General features: G+C 51.9%; 1 protein-coding gene across 7 annotated transcripts in view; it reads left to right on the top strand.

Annotated features, from left to right (window-relative positions):
• The window catches only part of NR2C2 (nuclear receptor subfamily 2 group C member 2), a 113218-nt gene that overhangs the window by 78099 nt on the left and 10612 nt on the right, over nt 1-24507 (top strand). For all 7 annotated transcript variants that reach the window (XR_011461895.1, XM_070359303.1, XM_070359298.1 and 4 more), the window contains 7 exons: nt 10669-10869; nt 16641-16743; nt 18707-18886; nt 19647-19794; nt 20470-20563; nt 23235-23368; nt 24267-24444. Coding sequence is in view for 6 of the 7 variants with exons in the window: in XM_070359303.1 (XP_070215404.1) it covers nt 10669-10869; nt 16641-16743; nt 18707-18886; nt 19647-19794; nt 20470-20563; nt 23235-23368; nt 24267-24444 (1038 nt within the window). In the remaining variant the exon portion in view is untranslated. The remainder of the gene's footprint in view (nt 1-10668; nt 10870-16640; nt 16744-18706; nt 18887-19646; nt 19795-20469; nt 20564-23234; nt 23369-24266; nt 24445-24507) is intronic.

Below are 24507 nucleotides of genomic sequence, written 5' to 3'. Positions count from 1 at the left end.
CTCTTTTTATTAAGTAGGGTTTTGAGATTTCATTTTATGAATGTTGTGATAAATAACCTTTCACCTGAGAGTATTCCTGTAGGATCAATTATTCAAAACCGGGTCGCTGGTAGTGAGAGTGTGTCGTGTAATTTTGACAGTCGTTGCCAAACTGCCTTCCAAAGAGGTTCTGCCAGTTTACTCCAGCCAGCCTGGTGTGAGAGCGCCTGTTTCCTTACATACTCAGTGAAATATTTTGAGAGGGAGTGTGTGTGTGTGCGTGTGTGTGTCGTGTGGTGTGGTGTGTGTGTGTGTGTGTGTGTGTGTGTTTTATGGCCCAGAATGTGGTGTGTGTGTGTGTGTGTGTTATGGCCCAGAAGTGGTCTGTCTGAGTGAATGTTTCATGCAGGCGTCAGAAGAAGGTATGTTCTGCTGTTGCTAGCTGGAGGACTTTATGAATGTCAGTTACATCAGGGTGATTGATAGTGCTGCTCAGGTCAGCTGTATCCTGATTGATCTCCTGCCTGCATATCTGACAGAGAAGCGACACCTCCAGATGGCCGGTTGACCGCTTCGTCTCTTTCTGGCAGTTGTACCCGTTTTGCCTCGTGTGCTCTGCTGCTCTGTTGCTAGGCGCGTGCACATTAAGAGGATTGTTACGTCTTTGCGGGAGATTGAGCCATTTTATCATATGAAGCCCCTCTCTATGCCTAAAATTTTCCTTGTTCTGAAGTCTGCTTTGTCTTCACATTGAAGTAGTTACTCTAGCTGTCTTTTGACTTTTCACTTTTCACCTGTCTGCGTTTAGGGTTTTCTGTAACAATGTATAGTCGAGTCTTTTTTTTTTTATCCAGATGACAGTCTCTTTTGGATGGTGTATACAGAACACCCACATTTAAAACAGATTGTCAATATATTTGAACTAATATTACCGTGTATGTAACTGTTTCTGGTATGATGCCAGGCTTCTTTTTCTGCCTTTTCTAGTTTTGATTGAGCAACTTGTCTGATCGACTTTTATCTCTTTTCTTAGTGTATCACATGTACCTCTTCACAAGTGTTTTTAGTTGTTGCCCTAAAGTTTACAATTCACATTTTAAACTAATCTAAATTTATCGTCAACTGACAGCACCCTGTTTCACCTATAATGGGAACCTTTTCACAGTATTGCCAACCCCTGCCTCCCATCTTTTGTAATATTGCTGTAATTCATTTCACTTACCCACATGCTGTAGTCACCCAGTACATTGTTACTTAATTTTAACAGTTTTTTTTTTTTAAGATCAATTAAGAATAAGAAAAAGAAGATTTAGTTTTGCCTTCATTAATTCCTTCTTTGGTGTTCTCCCATTCTTTATGTAAATGCAAGTTCCTGATCTGTTCCATTTACCTTCTGCCTGAAAAAAACCTTGGGACATTACTTACAAGGCATATCTGCTGGTGATGAATTTGTAGTTTTTGTCTGAGAAAAGCGGCTTCCCTGGTGGCTCAGAGGTTAAAGCGTCTGCCTGCAATGCGGGAGACCTGGGTTCGATCCCTAGGTTGGGAAGATCCCCTGGAGAAGGAAATGGCCACCCACTCCAGTATTCTTGCCTGAAGAATCCCATGGACAGAGGAGCCTGGTGGGCTACAGTTCACGGGGTCGAAAAGAGTCGGCTACGACTGAGCGACTTCACTTTTTTGGTCTGAGAAAGTCTTTATTTCACTTTGACTTTCTTGATGTTGGGTTGTCTTTTTTTTTTATGATTTTCTGTGAAATACATGACATAAAATTAAGCATTTTAAAGTAACGAGTTCAGTGGCATTGAACATATTCATAATATGGTGCAGCCACCTCCTCTGACAAGTTTCAAAACATTTCTTTCACTCCTTCACTCCCCTTACCCACTGTGCAGCTTTCCCTGTGCCTCCTCCACCTGGTCCCTAGTGGTTATCTGAACTCCATCTCTGTGGATTTATCAGTTCTGGATATTTACTATAAATGGAGTCACGCAGTATGTGACCTTTTTTGTGTCTGGCTTCTTTTGTGTCTTACATAATGTTTACCCACACTTATGGCGTGTATGTTATTCTTTCTTAGGGCTACATAACTCTCCACCGTGTGCCATAATTGATTTATCCGTTCATTGATGGAGCCGCCTTCACTGTTGAAGGATATGTTTGTCAAATGTAGAATTCTGGTTTGGTGGTTCACTTCAACAGCATTTGAACTATTTTGCTCTATCATCTTCTGTCTTGCATGGTTTCTAAAGACAAATCTGCTCTAAAATTTTTTTTTTCTTTATTGGTGAGGTGGACTTTTCTCCCAAAGGGAGAGTGCGAGAGAAATCTTTTCCCATGTTTTTGACAGGGAGAGTTAACTTTTTATCTTTTTTGGTCTTATAAATAGGATATACTTAAATGTAGTTTTTGAGTTCTTACTGTGCTTGATGTTCTCTGAGCTTCATGGATCTGTGGTTTGGTGTTTTGTCATTAACTACGGGAAGTTCTCACCTATTATTACTTTGAATACTTCTTCTGGTATTCTAGTTACGTATCTGTTCTCTCCTGCAGCTGTCCCGTGGTTCTTGGGTCCTGTGCTCTGGGTTTTGTGTGTCGCGTGTGTATTCTGCGTTGGTTTCTTCGTGCTTTCCCCTTCACGTTTCAGTGGAGGGCTCGTTCGGGCCTGTCTTCAAGCTCACCGGTGGTTTCCTTGGTTGTGCCCAGGCATACTTCATTTCTGCTGCAGTGTGTTTGATTTCTAGCATGCTATGTTTTCTGAGAATTTTCATATCTCTGTAGATTTATCATTTGTTCTTACATGTTGTCTATTTTTTTTTTCCTTCAGAGATCCTTAGATACTGATCATGAGTTATTTTAAATTCCTTATCTGAAAGTTCTAACATTTGTGTCACATCTGAGTCTGGGTCTGATGCTTGTTTTGTCTTTCCAGATTGTATTTTTCTTATGTTTTGAAATTCTGTGTATTTTTTTTTTTTTGCTAAATGTCAGACAATGTTGGCTGTGTTAGACAGCAAGAACGGAAGTGCATCAGCCTCTGTATGAGGGGTTGTTGTTCTGGCTGGGGGTTGCGCTCTGTGTAATGTTTGCTGTGGCTGTAAGTGGCTGAAACTTCAGATTCCTCTAGATGCCTTTGTTTCTGTCCTCTTGACTTTGAGCTGCCCTAGATATTCCTCCTCAGAGAGTTTGTATCTTGAAGCTCAGCCGTAATCCGCTGTTACCATTCTGTAGCCTAGTTGGTAAGGTGTAAGGGAAGGGTGGTTGCTGTTCAGTCGCTCAGTCGTGTCCAACTCTCTGCGACTCCATGGACTGCAGCACGCCAGGCCTCCCTGTCCATCACCAATTCCTGGAGCTTGCTCAAACTCATGTCCATTGAGTCAGTGATGCTATCCAAGCATCTCATCCTCTGTCATCTCCTTCTCCTCCCACCTTCGATCTTTCCCAGCATCAGGGTCTTTTCTAATGAATTGGCTCTTCGAATCTGGTGGCCAAAGTATCGGAGCTTCAGCTTCAGCATCAGTCCTTCCAATGAATTATTCAGAGTTGATTTCCTTTAGGATGGACTGGTTGGGTCTCCTTGCAGTCCAAGGGACTCTGAAGAGTCTCCTCCAATGCCATAATTCAAAAGCATCAGTTTAGCTTGGTCAGTAAAGAACCTGCCTGCAAGGCAGGAGTCTTGGTTTCTATTCCTGGGTTGAGTAGATCCCCTGGAGAAGGAAATGGCAGCCCACTCCAGTATTCTTCCCTGGAGAATCCCGTGGACAGAGGTACTTGGCAGGCTGCAGTCCATGGGGTCACAAGAGTCGGACGTGACTTAGCGACTGAACCGCCTTCCTTACGGTCCAGCTCTCACATCCATACCCAACCACTGGAAAAACCATAGATTTGACTAGACGGACCTTTGTTGGCAAAGTAATGTCTCTGCTTTTTAATACACTGCCCAGGTCTGTAATCTTATGACGAAATCTCAGTATTTTTGTGGTCCTCTGTCCTTGGGCTATGACCTTCACAAGTATTTATTTATTTCCCCTGCCCCCACTTAGATGAGAAAGGCAGGGTAGAGGGACCTGGAGTTGAAGAAATGGCCTTTCCGCAGTGGGATAAGACAAGTCTCTGGTAAAGTCTTCTCTCCTGGGGAACAGACCTTGGTTACATTGAGTTTTTTGTTTTGTTTTGTTGTTACCAAGAATACTCTTCCCTCTTCCCCTGCCAGAGTCACCAGAGGATCATTCTCATTTCTTTACCAGGAGACCCAGGTGGGTTCCTGGAGCTGAAACTCGTGAGCATGCGGGACCCTCTGTGACTTTACCCCCCGGAGTTTCTCACCCCCGTGCTAGTGTACACGAGGTCTCCAGCCTCACTGTGATCACCACTTGGGTTTCCCGCCCGCTTGGCTTCTGACCCACGTAAGCAGACCTTAGACTTGACGCATCCACTTCTCTCCAGATCTCAGTGTGCCTCACGGTCAGCTCTCTGATGGGCCCTCAAGGAAAGTCCTTGGTTTTCAGTTTTTTTTAAGGACGGAATGATGACTTCCCAGCCCTTCATGTGTGGAAGTTGCAACTGGAAGTGTACTTTGAGCGTGACTCACCTGTCTGTAGTTGGTTGGACATCCTCACCTGGGCATCTCACACTTGGCAGGCCAGAAGCAGACTCTCAGTGCCTGCCGCCTCTCGCCCGTCCACCGCCTGCTCAGGCTGGAGACCGGAGGGCCGCTTCTGGCGCCGCCTCCGCGCTGGCGCCCCCCCGCCTGCACCCACCTCCGCGCTCAGGTCTCCCCAGGGCCGCCCCAACTGCCCCCCAGCTGCCAGTTTCCAGCCAACATCTAAGAAGGTCTTTGTTTCCCATCATTCCCTCACTTAAAACTTTGAGTGTATTTAGAAAACACATTTTATCTTATTTAAGAAAGAAAACTTTGTCAGGTATTTTACCCACCTGAACTTGTAGGAATTGAGGCATTCGTGGGGCCAAATGGAGAATGGGCCAATGTTTTATCATTGTCGCCTGTGAGCAACACTAATTATTCATATGAGTTATTTATTTAAAAAATCATTTACTTTTTTGTGTAGTTCAAAAAACGTTTAAACATTCTTTACCGTTTTCATTTTAAGTTTCGTTGTCTTTGCTGCTGTTCTTTGTTGTGCTCTAGCGTGTGCTGGCCTGTAGCGATGACAGAGTTTGCATGTATTACGTAAAGACCTGTGTGTCTGTCTGGGATGCGTGTGTGAACGTCTGTGCATATAGAATAGTATAGGGCAGGTCTCCAATAGCACAAGGAACCGGAAGACCTGCTTCTGGGGAACAGCCCCTGAGTGGCTCTCACTGTGCTTAGAGGCCCACACTCCCCACAGGGCCAGCCCCCTCCCCTCTAGATCCTTGGGCCTGACATCAGTTCCCAGAGCCCCTTCCTCTCAGGACGTCCCTCATCGGAACATGTCCTGTTGCTTAGATCACACTTTCCCCTAGACCTGTACCTGCCACCATTCTCCTTATCCTTGAATCTTCTTTAAAACGTCACCTCATCACAGAGGCATTTCCTCATCTCTCTTTCTAAAGTGCCTGCATTTTTCTCTTACCCCAGCCTGATCTTTCCCCTCAAAGCATGTATCATACACTTAAATTATTTCCTGGTTGGTCTGTTTACTTGTTTTTTTGCCAGTCTTTCTCATTAAACTAAAAGCTTGGTGAAAGCAGGCACCATCTCCGTAATGCCTGTCTCTAGCCTAGTGCCAGCAAAGGTCCGTCTAGTCAAGGCTGTGGTTTTTCCAGGAGTCATGTATGGATGTGAGAGTTGGACCATAAAGAAAGCTGAGTGCTGAAGAATTGATGCTTTTGAATTGTGCTGTTGGAGAAGACTCTTGAGAGAGTCCCTTGGACAGCAACGAGATCCAACCAGTCCATTCTAAAGGAAATCAGCTCTAAATATTCATTGGAAGACTGATGCTGATGCTGAAATTCCAATACTTTGGCCACCTGATGCGAAGAACTGACTCATTGGAAAAGACCCTGATGCTGGGAAAGATTGAAGGCGGGAGGAGAAGGGGGCGACAGAGGATGAGATGGTTGGATGGCTCGATGGACGTGGGTTTGAGCAAACTCCGGGAGATGGTGGTGGACAGGGAGGCCTAGCGTGCTACAGTCCATGGGGTCACAAAGAGACACACCCGAGCGACTGAACTGAAGTGAGCCTAGGGCCTGACACGCGTGAGTGAGCCGCAAAAGAAAGTCCTGATTTACTCAGTGGGGGAGAATTGATGAAATGGCTGAGACAAGGCTTCCCAAGTGAGGGGGAGAAGTGAGAGAGCTGAGAGAAGGGAAGTACTTTCATCTCGGTCCTGTTATGTTCCAGGCCGTGTGCCAAGCACTTTGACGTGTGTTGTTTCACTTCCCTGGAGATCCTTTTTATAGAGCTGTAAGCAGGCTCAGAAAGCGCGAGGGCTGCTCCACGCTGACGCGGCTGGAAGGCAGTGGGCAGGCATTCCAGTCGTGGCTGCAGCTCCAAGCGCCATCTCAGAATCACAGACTCAGGTGTTCCCAGGCCCAAGCAGCAGTGGAGGAGGAGGCGGGGCAGGGGTTGGGGAAACCAGCTAAAGGGGCAGCCACACCCACCCCGCTGGCACCGGGGGGGACGTGGGCCCAGGATGGCCAGAGCTGCTCGTTTGTTAAAAAGAACTCTGTGTGTGTGCGTGCGCATGGGTGGTCATTTGTGTCCGACTCTTTGTGACCCTGTGGACTGTATAGCCCGCCAGGCTCCTCTGTCCACAGGATTCTCCAGGCAAGAATACTGGAGTGGGTTGCCATTTCCTCCTGCAGGGGGTCTTCCCAATCCAGGGGTTGAGCCCCCAGCTCCTGCATTGCAGGTGGATTCTTTACCCCGAGCCATCAGGGAAGCCTGAAGAGCAGTAAACAGGACTTCTGTGGGAAATACCCCACTTTTAAATGTTGTCAATTGGAGTTTAGTTTTTTTTTTGTTTTTTTTTTTAATGTAAAAGTTGGAGAATTGAAACGGAAGTTAGGTCATGACTGGCTTTTTGCCTTCAAGCCGTCCCTTTGCAAGCTCTTTTTTCCAGTAGAAACGATGGGCCCAGCCTGGCTGGAGCAGAGAGGGTGAATAGACGAGAACGGCAGCATGTGAGGCCATCGCTGAGGGCCTTTTGGATTAGAACCGGGGGCCTTGGGCTGGTAGAGCGCAGTCGGCACTGCTCTGACAGGGCTGCACATCCCCAGCAGTGCCCACCCTGTGCAGAGTGAGCGGCGAAAGCCACACAGGGCTAGCGGGGAGAGATGGCGTTATGGCTCGATGCTCAGGAGCTGTTGCTGACACTAAAAACGGGCATGGGTTCAGTGTAAACTGCCATGCTACGTGTGTCCACAGGAGTGCACGCAACCCAGTGCACGCGGCCTTCACTTGAAGGAGACTGGAGCTCGCTTGTAGAGGGTGCAGGGACCACGTCCCGGGGGCCCCTGTGCCGGCTTCTCCCACACCACTCGCTTCACCGGAGGCCTTCTTTGTGTTCACCTGGTGTTTCTCACTGAAAAGAGTGTTACAGACACGCTCACGATTCACATTAGACACACGTTCTTCTCTAGTGTATCAGTGCATGGACTGTACAGCCCTTGGAATTCTCCAGGCCAGAACACTGGAGTGGGTGGCCTTTCCCTTCTCCAGGGGATCTTCCCAACCAGGGGTAAGAACCCAGGTCTCCCACACTGCAGGCGATTCTCCACCAGCTGAGCCAGCAGGGAAGCAGTGTATCAGTCACGTCGGAACAAAAGTGCTTTTCAGAACCAGCATTAAAGCAGCACTGATAGGAAGCAGGCTGCGGAAGGCCTTAGCCTTAAGAGTCAGAACAGTGTCCCTTCTTCAGCACTGATAGGAACCAGGCTGCGGAAGGCCTTAGCCTTAAGAGTCAGAACAGTGTCCCTTCTTCAGTGCTCCCCCACCGCTCCCTGCCTCGCCCGCAGTTTGTTAGTGTTTGCAGGTTGGGAGTCTGCACATTTGTTCCAAGTACAGAAATTAAAGCTTGCGTCTTGTGTGTGTTTCCTGGGGCTGCCGCAACAGATTACCACAAACTGAGCTGCTTAAAACAACAGAAGTGTGTTCCTCTTCTGGGGGCCAGAAACCCGGAATCCTGGTGTCGGCAGGGCCGGGCTCTGTCTTACGGTTCTAGGGGAGCATCTCTGCTTGCAGCCGAGTCACTGCCGCCTCTGCCTTTGTTGTCACGTGGGCGCCTTTTAAAGGGCAGCACAGTGCGCTGCCACTCAAGTCAACGACATCCGCAGGGGCTGCCCCAAGTTAGGTCAGCTGTGTGAGTCCTGGGGGCCAGGGCTGAGACTTCGTTCTGAGGGGACATGATTCTCCCTGCCACACCTTTCTCCTCTGAGGAGACTTAATCTTTGGATACGTCCCCTCAGTTTGCTGTCTCCTCAGTCTCATTACGGAGTCTGCCTGCCCATGTGTGTTAGCAAGGTCTCCCCACCTCATGGTCACTGTGAGGTTCCAGAACACTTCAGGAAGAAAGTGAGAGCTGACAGGTGTGAAGAGGAGGTCAGACCTCTGACTCCCAGATCTCCAGGCTAGGGGAGGGCCTTTCGAAGGCCATTTAGCTCCCCTCCTCACGAAGTAGGCAGGAGGCCCTCCCTTGGCCGCCGGGACATGTTTTCTCACCCGGTCCAGTTCTCTGTCTCCAGTTGGACTGCTCCAGGGGCCCGGCACACTGCAGCTGGTAACGGTGAAAGGTCCTTCCTGTCCTTCTGCTGAGGGCCCTGCTTCTAGCGTGGTGGGCCTTTGGCCCCTCGGCGGGAGTGACAGTGTGCGGGGCCTCTGGCCCGCGCTGTAGCAGCTCTGCATGGCCCCCTCTCTTGCCTCAGCGTCACTCCCTCAGAGCAGTCTCTCCTCCTCAGGCTGCCCCACGCCCTGCCCGTGTCGGGCTCTCTTCGTTCCCCTGCTGTTTGGCATCCTCCGTGGCGCTGGCGCTGACTGTGCGATGGCTGCACGGCCGGTCTGTCCTCTGGCAGGTGGGCTCCCCACCGGGTTCATGTCTGCATCCTCAGTACCGGGAGCAGCGCTCATCAGCGAGCAGCTGCCCAGTGAGCACGTGTTAAGCACATGACTTCCTTGCTTGTGTCATTTTCTTGGGCACCTACCAGCGTTGTCTTGTCTCCTGTACTGGACATTGGCAGAGCCGTTGGGTAGGACTCTGTGCGTTTGCTGGGGATGCCGTGTCCCGAGGCATTTCTGTCAGGAGGGGGCACAGGTCCATCTGTAGATGTGCCCCAGGGCGCTGGGGTCCCCCAGAGACACCACACATCTGCCCGGCCCAGGGCCCAGCGCGAGCACCCCAGGAGTCCCGTCTGCCGGGAAGGCCTGCTGGGTCCTCGGGGAGAGAGCGGGCAGTGCTCCGGGCCGGTGCCTGGCCTGGAAGAGAGGCAGGAATGGGCTGGAACAACTTCCGTGAACATCACGAGCGGGAGGCAGAGAAGTTGCCCTTCCCACAGCAGCTGATTAGTCATGACTGGTGCACTGGGGCAGGGACGCAGGGAAGAGACCCCCTCTTGCAGGGGCCTCCTGAGCGGTGGGTGTCCCCGGAGAGCCAGGCTCAGGGCTTGTCGGAGTCGGCGCTCACTACCTCCAGGGCTGCCGTGGTCTCGTTCACGGCCTCTCTCCGGTGCCGACCCTGCGGGTGCAGCCCAAGCCAGGTGTCATGTCTGTGCTTGAGGACCTCAGAGTCAGGACGGGGGGAGGCTGGGCTGTCAGCAAGGAGCCCCCTGCGCGTCACTCCAAGGCGGGCATTTACAGGGCCTGCCCTTCAGACGCCACCCTTCTTTAAAGCAGCCTTTGTCAGCTTGGGTTCAGAAACTCAGGAGAGGTCATTCCCTGCTCATCCAGTGGTTTGGGTTCCATGCTTCCAGTGCAGGGTGCCTGGGTTCCATCCCTGGTCAGGGAACTAAGTTCCAGGCAACGTGGCCAAAAAATAAAAGAGTTGTTCACATTTCTCAGTTTGCCTGGAACAAGGAGGTACACACATCCATATGTACATGGAGCCACGCACGGATGGATGTATGGACCTCCTTAAGCACACTCTCTCTCTATATGTAAGTTAAGATACCGTCTACTGTTTATTATTGTCTCCATTTCATTCATAACAGAAGGGGCCTTTCTCGGTCCAGTTTAATTGAAACTTAGTTGATATGCAGCACTGTTCTGAGTGTAAACCACAGTAACTTAGATTGTACCATCACATTGTAAAGTGATTGCCACAGTACGTTTAGTTAACATTCACCAACTCATGCAGATACAGAGAAAAGGAAAAGGAAACACGAATGTTTATTCTCCTTGTGGTGAGAACCGTGGGGGTCTAGGCCCGGAACTGCTCTCACCCACGTGTGCGGCGGAGCAGTCACGAGCCGAGGGCCACGCCCCCAGGACGGGCCTCGCCCCTGGAGTCTGCGCCTTTGCGGCGCCTTGGTGCAGTTTCCCGTCCCCTCCTTCTGCAGAGCATTGTGACTGTAAGAGTAGTAGGGATGGTATCACCCTGCAGTGACACAGCTCTGTGAGAAGTGGACTCTGAAAGGCTCCTTGTTGCCTCCTCTCTGGCCCTGGTGAGGCCGTCCTGGCCCAGCCACCCCCAGGCCGGCGCTGGCAGTTGCACGCTCTCTGTGAGAGCCCCTCCGCGTTGTGTCTTGTAGATCGTGACCGACCAGCAGACGGGGCAGAAGATCCAGATCGTCACCGCGGTGGACGCCTCCGGATCCCCCAAGCAGCAGTTCATCCTGACCAGCCCCGATGGAGCTGGAACTGGGAAGGTGATCCTGGCTTCCCCGGAGACCTCCAGTGCCAAGCAGCTCATATTCACCACCTCGGACAACCTCGTCCCCGGCAGGATCCAAGTAAGACCCGCTGACAGGTGTTTATCTCAGCGTTTCTGCTGCCACGCTTGTTCTGGACTCTCACCTCTACTCTGGAGGCCATATCCGTCCCTGAAGGTCCTTTGAGGACCTGTAGCCGTGGCAGGTTGCTGCCTTGGTTTAAGTGAAAAGCAGCAAGTGAGGGGCAAGGCCCAGACGGCAGCTACTGCAGTGCTCAGGGAGGGTGGAGATAGGAGGCCAACTGAGCAGGTGGTGTGGCCCCCTGGACGACTGTCTCACACAGCTGACCACAGCCAGGTGAGGGCCGGCTGGGTCTGATCTGACCCGGCCTGGCCAGCCCTCTGTTCTGTCCTTGCTCCTGTGGGCTGCAGCCTGTGGCCCCTCAGCTCTGGCCTCTGTTCCTGCCCTGCTTCTCCCTCTGATGGGCGAGGTGGGGTCCGTGCAGGTGCAGGGAAGGGAAGAGCAGGAGCTGGCAGAAGAGCAGGCTTACTGGGATGCGCTGAATGTCCAGGTCCAGCACCTGGAGGAGTAGGGCTCAGGCCGGTGTCCCGCACTGGCCAAGCACAGAGCGCGTGCAGTCCACCGTCGTGTTTAGCTCTGCTTTCTAATTAAAAAGAAGCTTGTGGTGACGTGGACTGCACCGCCTCAGTCAGTTTCAAGTGTCCAGTTCAGTGTATTGGCGTTGTTTTGCAACCCTCCCCCCCTCTGGTCCATCCACAGAACGCCCTATCCTCCCCGACCAAAGCTCTATGGCCATTAAACACCTGTCCCCACCTCTCCCCAGCCCCTGGCCACCACTCCGCTCCTTTCTGTGGGTCTGATGACTCTAGGGACCTCACATGAGGAGACTCCTGTAATACTTGTCCTTCTGTGACTGGCTAATTTCACTGAGCCCAGTATCCTCAAGGTTCATCTGTGTGGTCACATGTCTCAGGATTCCCTCCTTTTAAAGCTGAATGATATTCTGCTCTGCGGATGGACCACTCGTGGGTTATCATTCATCTGTTGATGGGTACTGGGGTCGCTTCAGCCTTTTGAGCACTGTGAGCAAAGCCGCTAAGCATCCATGTGTTTTGCAGGGGCATTCCGCTGTGGAGAGAATTCAGGAAGGAAAGGGTTTCTTTCCTTCTGCTCAGCTGTGTTCAGAACACCAGTGTGCATAGCTTTCAGAGCTGTGCTTCTGAGACACTGCATGATGGACTTACTCATCCTTCCCTTCCCAGCTTCCACTCTGATCACCTGAAATCCGAATTCCTCCCTGCTTGCTCAGACTCCTCGCTCGTGAGAGGATGGCTGTGATCTTTCGCATCTCTTACAAGAGGTCATTCCACGTAATGATTTCTGTATATAGTCACTGCACTTAAATGACTGTAAGGCTTATTGGTGGTGGTGGTGGTGGTGTCCCACTCTGCGACCCCATGGACTGCAGCATGCCAGGCTTCCCTGCCCTTCGCCGTCTCCTGAAATTCGCTTAAATTCATGCCCATTGAGTCCGTGATGCTATCCAGCCATCTCATTGTCTGCTGCCCGCTGCTGCTCTTGCCTTCAGTCATTCCCAGCATCAGGGTCTTTTCCAGTGAGTCAGCTTCACATCAGGCGGCCTAAGTGTTGGACCTTCAGCAACTATCCTTCCCGTGAATATTCAGAGTTGATTGATTTCCTTTAGGATGGATTAGTTTGATCTCCTTCCTGTCAAAGGGACTCTCAAGAGTCTTCTCCAACACCACAATTTGAAAGCATCGATTGTTTGGCACTCAGCCTTCTTTATGGTCCAACTCTAATACCTGTACGTTACCACCGGAAAAACCATAGCTTTGACTGTGGAGACCTTTGTCTGCAAAGTGATGTCTTTGCTTTTTAACACACTGTCTCGGTTCGTCACGCCTTTCCTTCCAAGGAGAAAGCGTCCTTTAATTTAGTGGTTGCAGTCACTGTCTGCAGTGATTTTTGTAGCCCAAGAAAATAAAATCTATCGCTGTTTCCACTTTTCCTCTTTCTATTTGCCATGAAATGATGGGACCTGATGTCATGATATTAGTTTTTTGAATATTGAGTTTTAAGCCAGCTTTTTCACTCTGTTCTTTCACCTTCATCAAGGGGCTCTTAAGTTCCTCTTCACTTTCTGCCATTAGGGTGGTGTCACCTGCATATCTGAGGTTGTTATTTCTCCTGGCAATCTTGATTCCAGCTTGTGATTTATCCAGCCCAGCCTTTCACATGATGTACTCTGCATATAAGTTAAATAAGCAGGGTGATAATATACAGGCTTGTTGTACTTCTTTCCCAATTTTGAACCGGTCAGTCATTACTTCCACTGTATAATCATAAGGGATTTGATTTAAGTCATATCTGAATGGCCTAGTGGTTTCCCCTACTTTCTTCAATTAAAGCCTGAATTTTGCAATAAGGAGTTCGTGATCTGAGCAACAGTCAGCTCCAGGTCTTGTTTTTGCTGACTGTGTAGAGCTTCTCCATCTTTGGCTGCAAAGAATTTCAGTCAGATTCTGGTATTGACCACTTGGTGAGGTCTGTGTGTAGTTATCTCTTATGTGCTGTTGGAAGAGGGTGTTTGCTGTGACCAGTGTCTTCTCTTGGAAAAACTTTGTTAGCCTTTGCCCTGTTTCATTCTATACTCCAAGGCCAACCTTGCCTGTTACTCCAGGTATCTCTTGACTTCCTTCTTTTGCATTCCAGTCCCCTATGATGAAAAGGACATCTCTTTTTGGTGTTTGTTCTAGAAGGTCTTTATGGAACAGGTCAACTTCAGCTTCTTCGGCATCAGTGGTTGGGGCATAGACTTGGATTGCTGTGATGTTGAATGGTTTGCCTTGGAAACGAACTGAGATCTTTCTGTTATTTTTGAGATTGCATCCAAGTACTGCATTTCAGACTCTTGTTGACTATGATGGCTACTCCATTTCTTCTAACAGAGTCTTGCCAACAGTAGTAGATACAATGGTAATCTGATTTAAATTCACCCATTCCCGTCCATTTTAGTTGACTGATTCCTAAGATGTCGATGTTTCCTCTTGCCATCTCCTGCTTGGCCACATCCAGTTTACCTTGATTCATAGACCTAACGTTCCAGGTTCCTCTACCATATTGTTCTTTTATAGCATCAGACTTGACTTTTACCACCAGACACATGCACGGTTGGGCGTTGTTTCCGCTGTGGCCCAGCCACTTCGTTCTTTCTGGAGCTGTTAGGACTTGCCCTCCACTCTTACCCAGTAGCATGCTGGACACTTTCTGACCTGGGGCTGATCTTCCAGTGTCGTATCTTTTTGCCTTTTCACACTGTTCATGTTCGTGGAGCTCGCGCAGCAAAAATCCTGGGGTGGTTTGCCGTTCCCTCCTCCGGTGGACCACGTTTTGTCTCCACTATGACCCGTCTGTCTTGGGTGAACCTGCATGGCGTGGCTCATAGCTTCATTGAGTTACACAAGCCCCTTGGCCTCGGCTAGGCTGTGACCCACATTATTTCATAGCAGCTGTTGTTCACTTTTTCATGTGCCTTTTTCAGTCACATTACTCTTGTAAATGGAGAGCACGGTGGGTCGTGTAGAAAGTCTCCTACAAAGGCAGGAGAAATAGGTTTCAGAGGCTCCCTGTCCTAGTCCCTCCACTTCCAGAGCCTCACGAGAGAGCTAGTTGTTTAATCAGTAAGGCTTAATTATTTTTCTGCTAAATGTACTAGTCTGAACTTCCAAGCTGTTTCACAAGTGTAGAGAAGCAGCCAGAGACTTTCAGTATCCTCATGGTTGGAGCATCTGCACGGGACTCCCCCACGGCCCCGGGTCTCGGTGGTGGTAGCAGATTGGAGGGTGGGTCATTGAGAAGTAACATCGGACCCTGGGCAGCCCCACCCGACCCCCACCCCTGCTGAAGGGTGTGACCCAGAGGCATGGCCTCCCACTCCCGCTGGCAGATGAGGCTGTCAGGTGGGATTTCCCCAGTTCTGCCCAGAGTTGTTCTTAGAAACCCAAGATTAGGAATTCAGTTGATCCTGACTTGGCTTCTTGTTCTGGTTTTTCATCATCTTCAGTTCAGTTTAGTCGCTCAGTCGTGTCCAACTCTGCAACACCATGGACTGCAGCACAACAGGCCTCCCTGTACATCACCAACTCCCAGAGCTTACTCAGACTCATGTCCATTGAGTCAGTGCTGCCATCCAACCATCTCATCCTCTGTCGCCCCCTTCTCCTCCTGCCTTCAATCCTTCCCAACATCAGGGTCTTTTCCAGTGAGTTAGTTCTTCACATCAGGTGGTCAGAGTATTGGAGTTTCAGCTTCAGCATCAGTCCTTCCAGTGAATATTCAGGACTGATTTTCTTTAGGATTGACTGGTTGGATCTCCTTGCAGTCCAAGGGACTCTCAAGTCTTCTCCAACATCACAGTTCAAAAGCATCTCAGTTCTTTGGTACTCAGCTTTCTTTATAGTCCAACTCTCACATCCATACATGACTACTGGAAAAACCATAGCTTTGACTAGGTAGACCTTTGTCAGCAAAGTGATGTCTCTACTTTTTAATACGCTGTCTGCTGCTGCTGCTGCTAAATCACTTCAGTCGTGTCTGACTCTCTGCAACCCCATGGACTGCCGCCTACCAGGCTCCTCCGTCCGTGGGATTTTCCAGGCAAGAGTACTGGAGTGGGGTGCCATTGCCTTCTCCGAATATGCCGTCTAGGCTGGTCATAATTTTCCTTCCAAGGAGTAAGCGTCTTTTAATTTCATGGCTGCAGTCACCATCTGCAGTGATCTTGGAGCTCAAGAAAAGAAAGTCTATCAACTTGTTCCACTGTTTCCCCATCTATTTGCCATAAAGTGATGGGACCAGATGCCATGATCTTAGTTTTCTGAATGTTGAGCTTTAAGCCAGCTTTTTCACTCTCCTCTTTCACCTTCATCAAGAGGTTCTTTAGTTCCTCTTCACTTTCTGCCATAAGGGTAGTGTCATGTGCATATCTGAGGTTATTGATATTTCTTCTAGAAGTCTTGATTCCAGCTTGTGCTTCACCCAGCCCAGCATTTCTCATGATGTACTCTGTAAGCAGGATGACAATATACAGCCTTGACATACTCCTTTCCCGAGTTGGAACCAGTCTGTTGTTACATGTCCAGTTTAAATTGTTGCTTCTTGACCTACATACAGATTTCTCAGGAGGCAGGTCCGGTGGTCTGGTATTCGCATTTCTTTAAGAATTTTCCATAGTTTGTTGTGATCCACACAGTCAAAGACTTTGGCATAGTCAATACAGCATAAGTAGATATTTTTCCAGAACTCTTGCTTTTTTAGTGATCCAATGGATGTTGGCAATTTGATCTCTGGTTTCTCTGCCTTTTCTAAAACCAGCTTGAACATCTGGAAGTTCATGGTTCACATGTTACTGAAGCCTGGCTTGGAGAATTTTGAGCATTACTTTACTAGCGTGTGAGATGAGTGCAATTGTGCGGTAGTTTGAGCATTCTTTGGCATTGCCTTTCTTTGGGATTGGAATGCAAACTGACCTTTTCCAGTCCTGTGGCCACTGCTGAGTTTTCCAAATTTGCTGGCATATTGAGTGCAGCACTTTCACAGCATCATCTAAAGGATTTGAAATAGCTCAACTGGAATTCCATCACCTCCACTAGCTTTGTTCGTAGTGATGCTTCCTAAGGCCCACTTGACTTCGCATTCCAGATGTCTGGCTCTAGGTGAGTGATCACACCATGGTGGTTATCTGGGTCATGAAAATCTTTTCTGTACAGCTCTTCTGTGTCTTCATCATCTTATTTCCTGTTTATTCTTAGATCGTCACGGACTCTGCTTCTGTGGAGCGTTTGCTGGGGAAGACCGACGTCCAGCGGCCCCAGGTGGTGGAGTACTGTGTGGTGTGCGGCGACAAAGCCTCAGGTAAGCAGCGGTGGTCACGCGGGTGCACCTCAGGGGCCGGCATCACAGACCAGGTCCGGGCAGCGGGGTGGGGGGTCAGAATGTGACGGTACTTTTCTTTATTGGGATGATGATGTCCATAAGCAGATCAGGTTGTCAGATTATAGGAATCAAAAGGAAAAGTCAGGAAACTGTCTGTGATTTGTAAATCATGGTTGACTGTGATTATTTTTGTACTAGTAAGAAGGTAATCAAGACTTCCCTCATGGTCCAGTGATTAAAAACATGCTTCCACTGGGTTTGATCTCTGGTAGAGAACTAAGATCCCACATACCCTTATGGCCAAAAAAAACCCGTAATCAGTCGTGAGCGTAGTCAGCATTTGCGCAGCGCTTTGCTCTTCCACAGGACGTCTGCTGCCCGTCCCGCCCCGGTCCACACTGCAGCTCGTCTCTCGAGCCCTCACTATAACCCAGGGTGATAAACAGGAGGGAACGTGCCCTTGTGGCTGGAGTCCCAGTCGGGACCTCAGTGGTTGAGCGTGTGCTGTCGGATAAAGAGAAGGCTGCTCCAGCTGGCGGCCCAGCCCTGGAGCGTAACACGCACAGCCCCTGTGTCTCTGGGGACACACTCCTGGGCCTCCACGGTCGGGAGGGGACGAGGGACCTCAGAAGAGGCCTGGCCCCAGCAGGAGCCGTTGACAGTAATGATGCCGGGGACACTGACCTGTGCTCTGTGGTCACTGCATTCATAGCAGCTTTGGGTACTTGGTGGTCCCGGTTTGAAAAAAAAAAAAAAGGTGAGCCAGGCCTCTGAAGAGGAGGACGAGCCCTGATCAGGAAGGAAGCCCCAGCCCTGCCCGCTCCTGCCGCAGCGCTCTCCCTTCTCTGCGCCTCCCCTGCGCAGCCTTTGTCCTCGTTGCCCTTGTGTTCAGGCCTCTGGGCACTGGATGTGCTCTTTTCTAGTTGCTTCGTGACAGGCCTGTCTGACCCCTGTGTCTCTGAATCCCCATCTTCTTGCTCAACAAGGAGAGACCTGTAAAGATTTGAGCAGATGAATGAAGCTTGAATGTACCAGAGGCCACAGAATCTGCCCAGCTTCCCTTTCTGGGCTTAAAGCTCAACACAGGCTTGCAGTGCCTTTGTCTAGACATGAGAGGTCCCTCTACGGCCTCGAGAGCCCGAGGAAATCCACTGCAGGGAGAGAAGAAAGATGTGTGCAGAGTCACTTCAGCACCACTGTGCTCAGAGCCCCACAGTTGGGGCCCCCAGGTGCACAGCTGGAGAAGGGCCCCACACGTCGGGGCTCAGGGCAGTGGGCTGCGCTGCAGCTGCTTCCATGGTGACCCCGTGAACTCTGACCCTGCAGTGCAGTTGTGACCCTGGGTTACAGGAGAGCATGCTCGAGTCAGTCCCCACCGGGATTGTGACGAAAGGTAAACCGATGGGACTCTTTAGAGTTCAGAGACCCCAGAGTTAATAAGCCTAGGATAAAGATTTGTGCTCGGGACGTGTACCTCGAGGATGGAACCACCGTGAGCTGCAGGCGTGGTGGCCTTCCTGGGCCATGCGGTCACAGCCCCCACACCGCGTCCTCTGGTCACACCCCCTCCCGCCCCCGCCCCCAGGTTCGTCTGCAGCCAGGACGGGACTCACAGAGGGAGTGAATGTGGACCGAGACCCCGGGGGCTGAGGAAGCGCAGGCTGCTGTCAGCTCCGCGCTGCTCCCAGCAGGACAGCGGAGCTGAGGGTTCCCAGCCAGGCTGCCCACCCAGCCCTCTCCACGGCCTCTGACGGGAGCCGAGCTTGGGCACGCCATCTGCCAGTGCCGGGTACCATGTCCGAGCTTGCGGCCTCCGTCGTGGCCTCGCAGGCTCCTCTGAAGGTGGGAGGAGGACGTGTAGGCCTGGGGGCCCGCAGTTGGCCTGTGGCTGCCAGCATGGGAGCCCACACAGCAGGCCCACAGATGTCCCTTCCTCTCTCAGGCCGCCACTATGGGGCTGTCAGCTGCGAAGGCTGCAAAGGTTTCTTCAAAAGGAGCGTGAGGAAAAACCTGACCTACAGCTGCCGGAGCAGCCAGGACTGCATCATCAACAAACACCACCGGAACCGCTGCCAGTTCTGCCGGCTGAAGAAGTGCCTGGAGATGGGCATGAAAATGGAGTGTGAGTAGCAGGGCTCACACCCACACGCGTTAACAAGAGGGGAGAATGAGGTCTCGGTGCGTGGCCTTTGAGTACGCCAAGACAACCGTGCCCCCTGGGGCTTCATTCCGGTTCACCCTTTGGGTCAGCTCGGTGGTGCGGCGGCGCCGCTGCTGGGCAGGGTCAGTTTCCACAGTGAAATCTTTCCCGAAATGCGGGAGCCAGCGTGCGTGTGTGGGGAGCAGACACAGGCTTTGGGGTGAAGCCGAGAGAAGGCAGCCCCGGCCCTGCCCCGGGAGCTGGGGGGCCTGGGCACGGCACATGCCCTCTGAGCCTCAGATCCCTGCCTGTGAAGTAGCGCCCTTGTCTTGCTGCGTCTGCCTCCCCTTTTCTTTCCCTGTGAAGGTCTGTTCTCTTCCGTTGTTTCTGGCACGTGTGCATGCACTCGTGCCAGACGCCGAAGGGAGAGGCTGCTGGTGTGACCCCCGCTGGCAGGTGGCGGAAGCTGTCCTGGCTGGAGCCGGGCGTTAGGGTGCATCCTCCGCCCCAGGGGGGTGGGCGGCTCTGTTGGGCCCACCTGAGGGGCTGTTTCTCCCCCGGGAGAGAGTCCTGTGAGCAGCGAGAGTCTCCAGTGGAAGCTGGGCCAGGCGTGTCTGCCACGGAGCTTATCATCCCCACAGCAGCGGGCTCAGCCCAGGGGAACCCCACCTCCCGCAGAGGGAGTGGCTTTTGTTGGTGTGGCGCTTTCTTCTCAACACAGGTGTTTCTGTTGTCACTTAAGCTGTGCAGAGTGAACGGAAACCCTTTGACGTGCAGCGGGAGAAACCAAGCAATTGTGCTGCGTCCACTGAGAAGATCTACATCCGGAAGGACCTGCGGAGTCCTCTGATAGCCACGCCGACGTTCGTGGCCGAGAAGGATGGGGCGAGGTCAGTGCCTGTGAACAGCCTGGGGGGCCCTGGAGCTGACGTGGGTGGTGCAGGTGATCCTTGTGGGGGGCTGATGGCCCCACCTTCGGGCCTCGGCCACCTAGTTGGAGCCGCTGCAGTCACAACCCTGGATGGGCCCTCGGGGGCTGGGCTCAGGAGGGGTCCAGGATGGGGTCAGAGCTTCCTGTCTCAGGGGCTCGGATTACGTGCTGTAGTTCAGGCATCGTTCATGCAGGAAAACGGCTGTTCCGTGAGTCAGGATCGGGGCTCTTGCAGTAGAGATAAAAGGCGTGAGACCCAGGTGTGGTCTGGGCAGCACCACGGGTCAGTGACACGTTGTTTTTAGTGCGATCTCTCAAACCTAACTTTAAAGGAGCAGAGGGAAACGAGAAGCCCTGTTTTGTACTGTGGCGCGCCCCAGGGTTGGGAATGCCCTGCTGGTGCTCCGAGATCAGGTGGCAGCGCTGGGAGAGCCGAGAGGCGTGTCCACGTCCTGTCTCGGGCAGGCCCGGCTCCAGGCGCGTCTCCTTGCAGAGCAGGGCTGGCGGCTCGCTGGCGCCGAGTGAGCGAGCGAGCGCGTCCTCCGGCCTGGCCCGCAGATGCACAGGGTCAGTGCAGTGTGAACTCTGCACTAAACACTGGAAGCTACTCTGGGTTTCTTTATGTCTTAACTAGACAAACAGGTCTTCTTGATCCAGGGATGCTTGTGAACATCCAGCAGCCTTTGATCCGTGAGGACGGAACGGTTCTCCTGGCCACGGACTGCAAGGTGATGTCCCGCTCGCGCCCTTCCTGCTTCTGTCTCCACGCGGGCGCTCTGACGCGCACGCTGCTCACAGCTTCAGGGTGGAGGGTGTGCACTCCGCACCTCCGTGTCCTGGGTACAGCCGTGCTGTGGGCTGCTCATGGTCACAGCACGTCAGGAGCTAGCGTTCTCCTTGGCGAATGTTCTGTGGTCTCTTTTCTTCTGAGGTCTCTCCGCCGGTAATGCACTTGGGCAGACTGCCGGCCGGCTGGGGAAGCGCTGCCTCTCCTAAGACGGCCTCTGGCAGCAGCCCCCAGTTCCTCTGTAGTAGGCGACCACAGGAAGAAGTCCCGCCAGGGCTGACAGGGACAGAGCGGGGCAACTGCGGGAACCCAGTGTGCAGACCCAGACGGTTGTCACCCTGAGACATAGACACTGGCTGCCTCCTGGGGAGGAGACTGAGGAGAGGGCTTTATCCTGGCAAGGGAGCCCACTGTGTCTATGGCCTGTGGTCCCCGACACAGGCCAAGTGACGGGGCAGCAGCTGCACTGAGCCCGAGGCGCTGCTCTGGAAGGAGCCCCTCGGGGACAGTGCCGGCCTTGCTCTGCCCCTCAGGGCCACAGCCGGGCCCCGTCTGCTCAGGCACACGCAGTGCGTCCCAGGGCGTCCTCTTGGGGCTAGGGGAAGGGGACGAGGACTGAGGGCCACTGAGGCCCGCTGCCTGCTCTGACCGTCTCCCGCAGGGCGGTCGGCCTCGTGGCCTCGGGCGCCGCTGAGCCGTCTCCCCAGGCGCGTGGCCTTCGCCCGGCAGACGGGTGGGGCATGACTGACCGCCTGGGCAGAGGGGCGGGCACACCAGGAGCAGGAAGTAGGGCCCGAGCGCCCCGAACTCCCGATGGCCAAGGACAGCACCCCGTCCCATGTGCCACCCACACAGAGGCCGGTGCAGAGCAGGTGCCCACCAGGCAGGGGCGACGGGAACCTTGAGGAGGTCAGGTCCATGAAGCGTGCAGCGCCCACTCTAACCGCTAACGGCTCGGAGTCAGCTGGGCAGCAGGAGTGAAGCACCGTGAGGACAGGCGGCCCAGCGCGCCCGCCCTGCAGGGCCCGCCCCAGGGGCACCGCAGAGCCCCTGAGGGCAGGTGTTCTCAGGAGCTGACTGGGAAGCTCTTTCCTATCAAATAATTATACATTCAAAATCATTTACTCTGAATAAAAGTAACGGTATCTCAAATACCACCGAGACCCATGCTCCCTTCGCCTCCTCTCCACGGGGCTGCGTCCTGCAGAGCAGTAAGTAGCTCAGGACCGTGGGCAGCTCACGGTACGGGCCCAGGCGTGGGGTCTCTCTCACTCTGCAGCGTACCTGTGACATGCTGTGTTCACATGAGAGAGATCAGATCCATGTTCTGTTACGTGGTGGTTCTGTGATTTTTGATCACTTTTCTGTTTATGATCTTTTCCACTGATTCTGCTCTTTCACGAGTGTGATCCCGATACAGCAGACGTTTTTACTTATGTACCTTGATTTATGGTTGGTTTTTTTTTTTGGCTTTCTTTTTTAAAAAATTGAGATATTAATTCACACACCAGAAAAATTTACCCTTTGAGCATGTAATTCGTGGTTTTCAGTATATTAACAAAATTGTTACAGCTGTTCCTACTAATTCTAGAGCATTCCGTCACCCCAGACAGAAAGCCTGAACCCACTAGCAGTCACTGCCCCTTCTCCCACTCTCAGCCCTGCAGCCGCTCGTGTGCTTCTGCCTGTGGTCTTGTCCGTACTGGGCCTTGCGTATAGAGGGAGCCGTGGGGCACGTGCCTTTGGGACTGGCTGCGCTTGTGGCGTAATGTTCTCAAGGTTCACCGTGTCGCGGCCTCCTCAGTGCCGTTAAATAACGTGTCGTGTGGTTTATCCATTCGGCAGCTGATGAACGTTGCGTTGTTTCTGCTTTTTCCCTCTTAGGAGTAATGCTGCTGTGAACGTTGTGTACAAGTGTTTGTGCACGTGTATTTTAACTTTTCTTACATACGTGCCTAGGAACGGAATCGCTGTGGTCGGGTGACAGCTGTACGTTTACATTTTTGAGGAACTGCCAGGCTGTTCTCCAGCAGCTGTGCACTTTGTTCCTCCCGCTGCCCCCGCGTCCTTGCCAGCACTCGACATTATATGTCTTTTGACTGTGACCATCCTAGTGGGTGTGATGTGACATTTCACTGTGGTTTTTATTTGCTTTTTTTTTTTTTTTTTTTTTTTTTTAACTAGCTTATTTGTCTTCCTGTTATTGAGCTGTTAGAGTTCTTTAGCTATTCTGGCTACTAGACCATCATCAGATGTATAATTTGCAAAAAGTTCCTCCCGTTTTGTGGGTTGTCTTTTGTGTGTGGGAGGAGAGTTGTCTTTTTACTTTACCGATAACCTTTTGAAGCACAAAGGTTTAAGCTTTGGCGACACCAGCTTGTCTGAGTGTCACCTTGTCTGTCCCTTGTCTGTCAGTTTACCTGGGTGTAGGTTTGTGTAACTGCCATCACAGTCCAGATGCAGAAGTGTTTGATTACCAAGAGCACTTCCTCTCACTGCCCACTGTAGTCACACCTCCGTAGAAGCTGCTTTTAAAACAAAATGATACCTTCACTTTCCTGAGAGGCACGTGTATATGTTCATCTTTAATATCACTGTTTTCTGGTTAACAGGCTGAAACAAGCCAGGGAGCCCTGGGCACACTGGCAAATGTAGTCACTTCCCTCGCCAACCTCAGTGGACCCCTTAACAACGGTGACACTGCAGAAACGCAGCCGGAGGACCAGTCTGCAAGTGAGATCACTCGGTACGGAGCCAGAGCGGAGGCCTCCCAACACACAGTTACGCTTTGCGAGGGTGGGGCAGCACTGGGTGCCTACCCCGTATTTAATGGCGGATTGCAGAACTGTCACAGGTCCCTGCATGTCTGATTCTTCGTTTTAACTATGGGGATGTGGACCTGTTCAGGTTACGTGATACAAAACAGTCTGAAAACTTCATTCCAGATGATAAAGGAGACTGAGTAATTCAGGGGAAGCTCACGAGTCCAAGCATGCCTGCCACTGTTTACTGGACCTAAACGTCAGTAGCGCAGTGCCTTTCTCGCTTGTGCTTTAGCCTGATTTTCTCAAGCGGTGAGTCCAGAGCTGAGACAGAGCCCTCAGGGTGGACAGATACTGCGGTGAGATGGCACCAGGCGGCTGGACGCCTGTGCCCCCTGCCAGGGTGCACTCCCCACAGCCGGCGGTGAGATGGCACCAGGCGGCTGGACCTGCCACTCCTGCCCGTCAGGCCAGGCCACGCGGGGGCCACTCAGGGGCAGCGGTCCTCAGGTTCCCTTGTGGTCTGGTAGAAGATGCCAGTCTGGATCCGGTGGAAAGAGGGCGGAATGTGAGCTAGGCCAAATTCCAGTTCTACCACTTAACTCCTGGTAGTCTTGGCAAAGTTAGCTTTCACATCTCTGAGATGGAGGGAATTATACCTTGGAGAGTAGTTCTGAAAAACAAAAATTATGTGTGAGAACAAATAACATCTAGCTTAGTGTCTGAGACCCTGGGGAGACACGCATGGCGGCCGCTGCTGCTCCTCTCAGGCAGAGGTAACTATCTCTTCCTGCTGGGCTGTTTTCCTAAAGGATGTCTCAGCTAGAGCGCTGCTCCTGGAAGTGGACTTACAGCACGTGCTTGCTCCCTTTCTGCTCGCAGGGCATTTGATACCTTGGCAAAGGCACTTAACACCACAGACAGCGCCTCGCCTCCGAGCCTGGCGGACGGGATCGACGGCAGCGGCGGCGGGGGCATCCATGTCATCAGCAGAGACCAGTCCACGCCCATCATTGAGGTCGAGGGCCCCCTCCTCTCAGACACTCACGTCACATTTAAGGTGAGGGCTTCCGCCTGCCTGCCGCGGTTAAAAACCAGACCTGGAAGTGAGCCCGTCCAGGTG

This window comes from Bos mutus, chromosome 22 (genome assembly GCF_027580195.1).
Source record: "Bos mutus isolate GX-2022 chromosome 22, NWIPB_WYAK_1.1, whole genome shotgun sequence".
NCBI classification, from domain to species: Eukaryota; Metazoa; Chordata; class Mammalia; order Artiodactyla; family Bovidae; genus Bos; species Bos mutus.
This window is presented reverse-complemented; position numbering and strand designations above follow the sequence as displayed.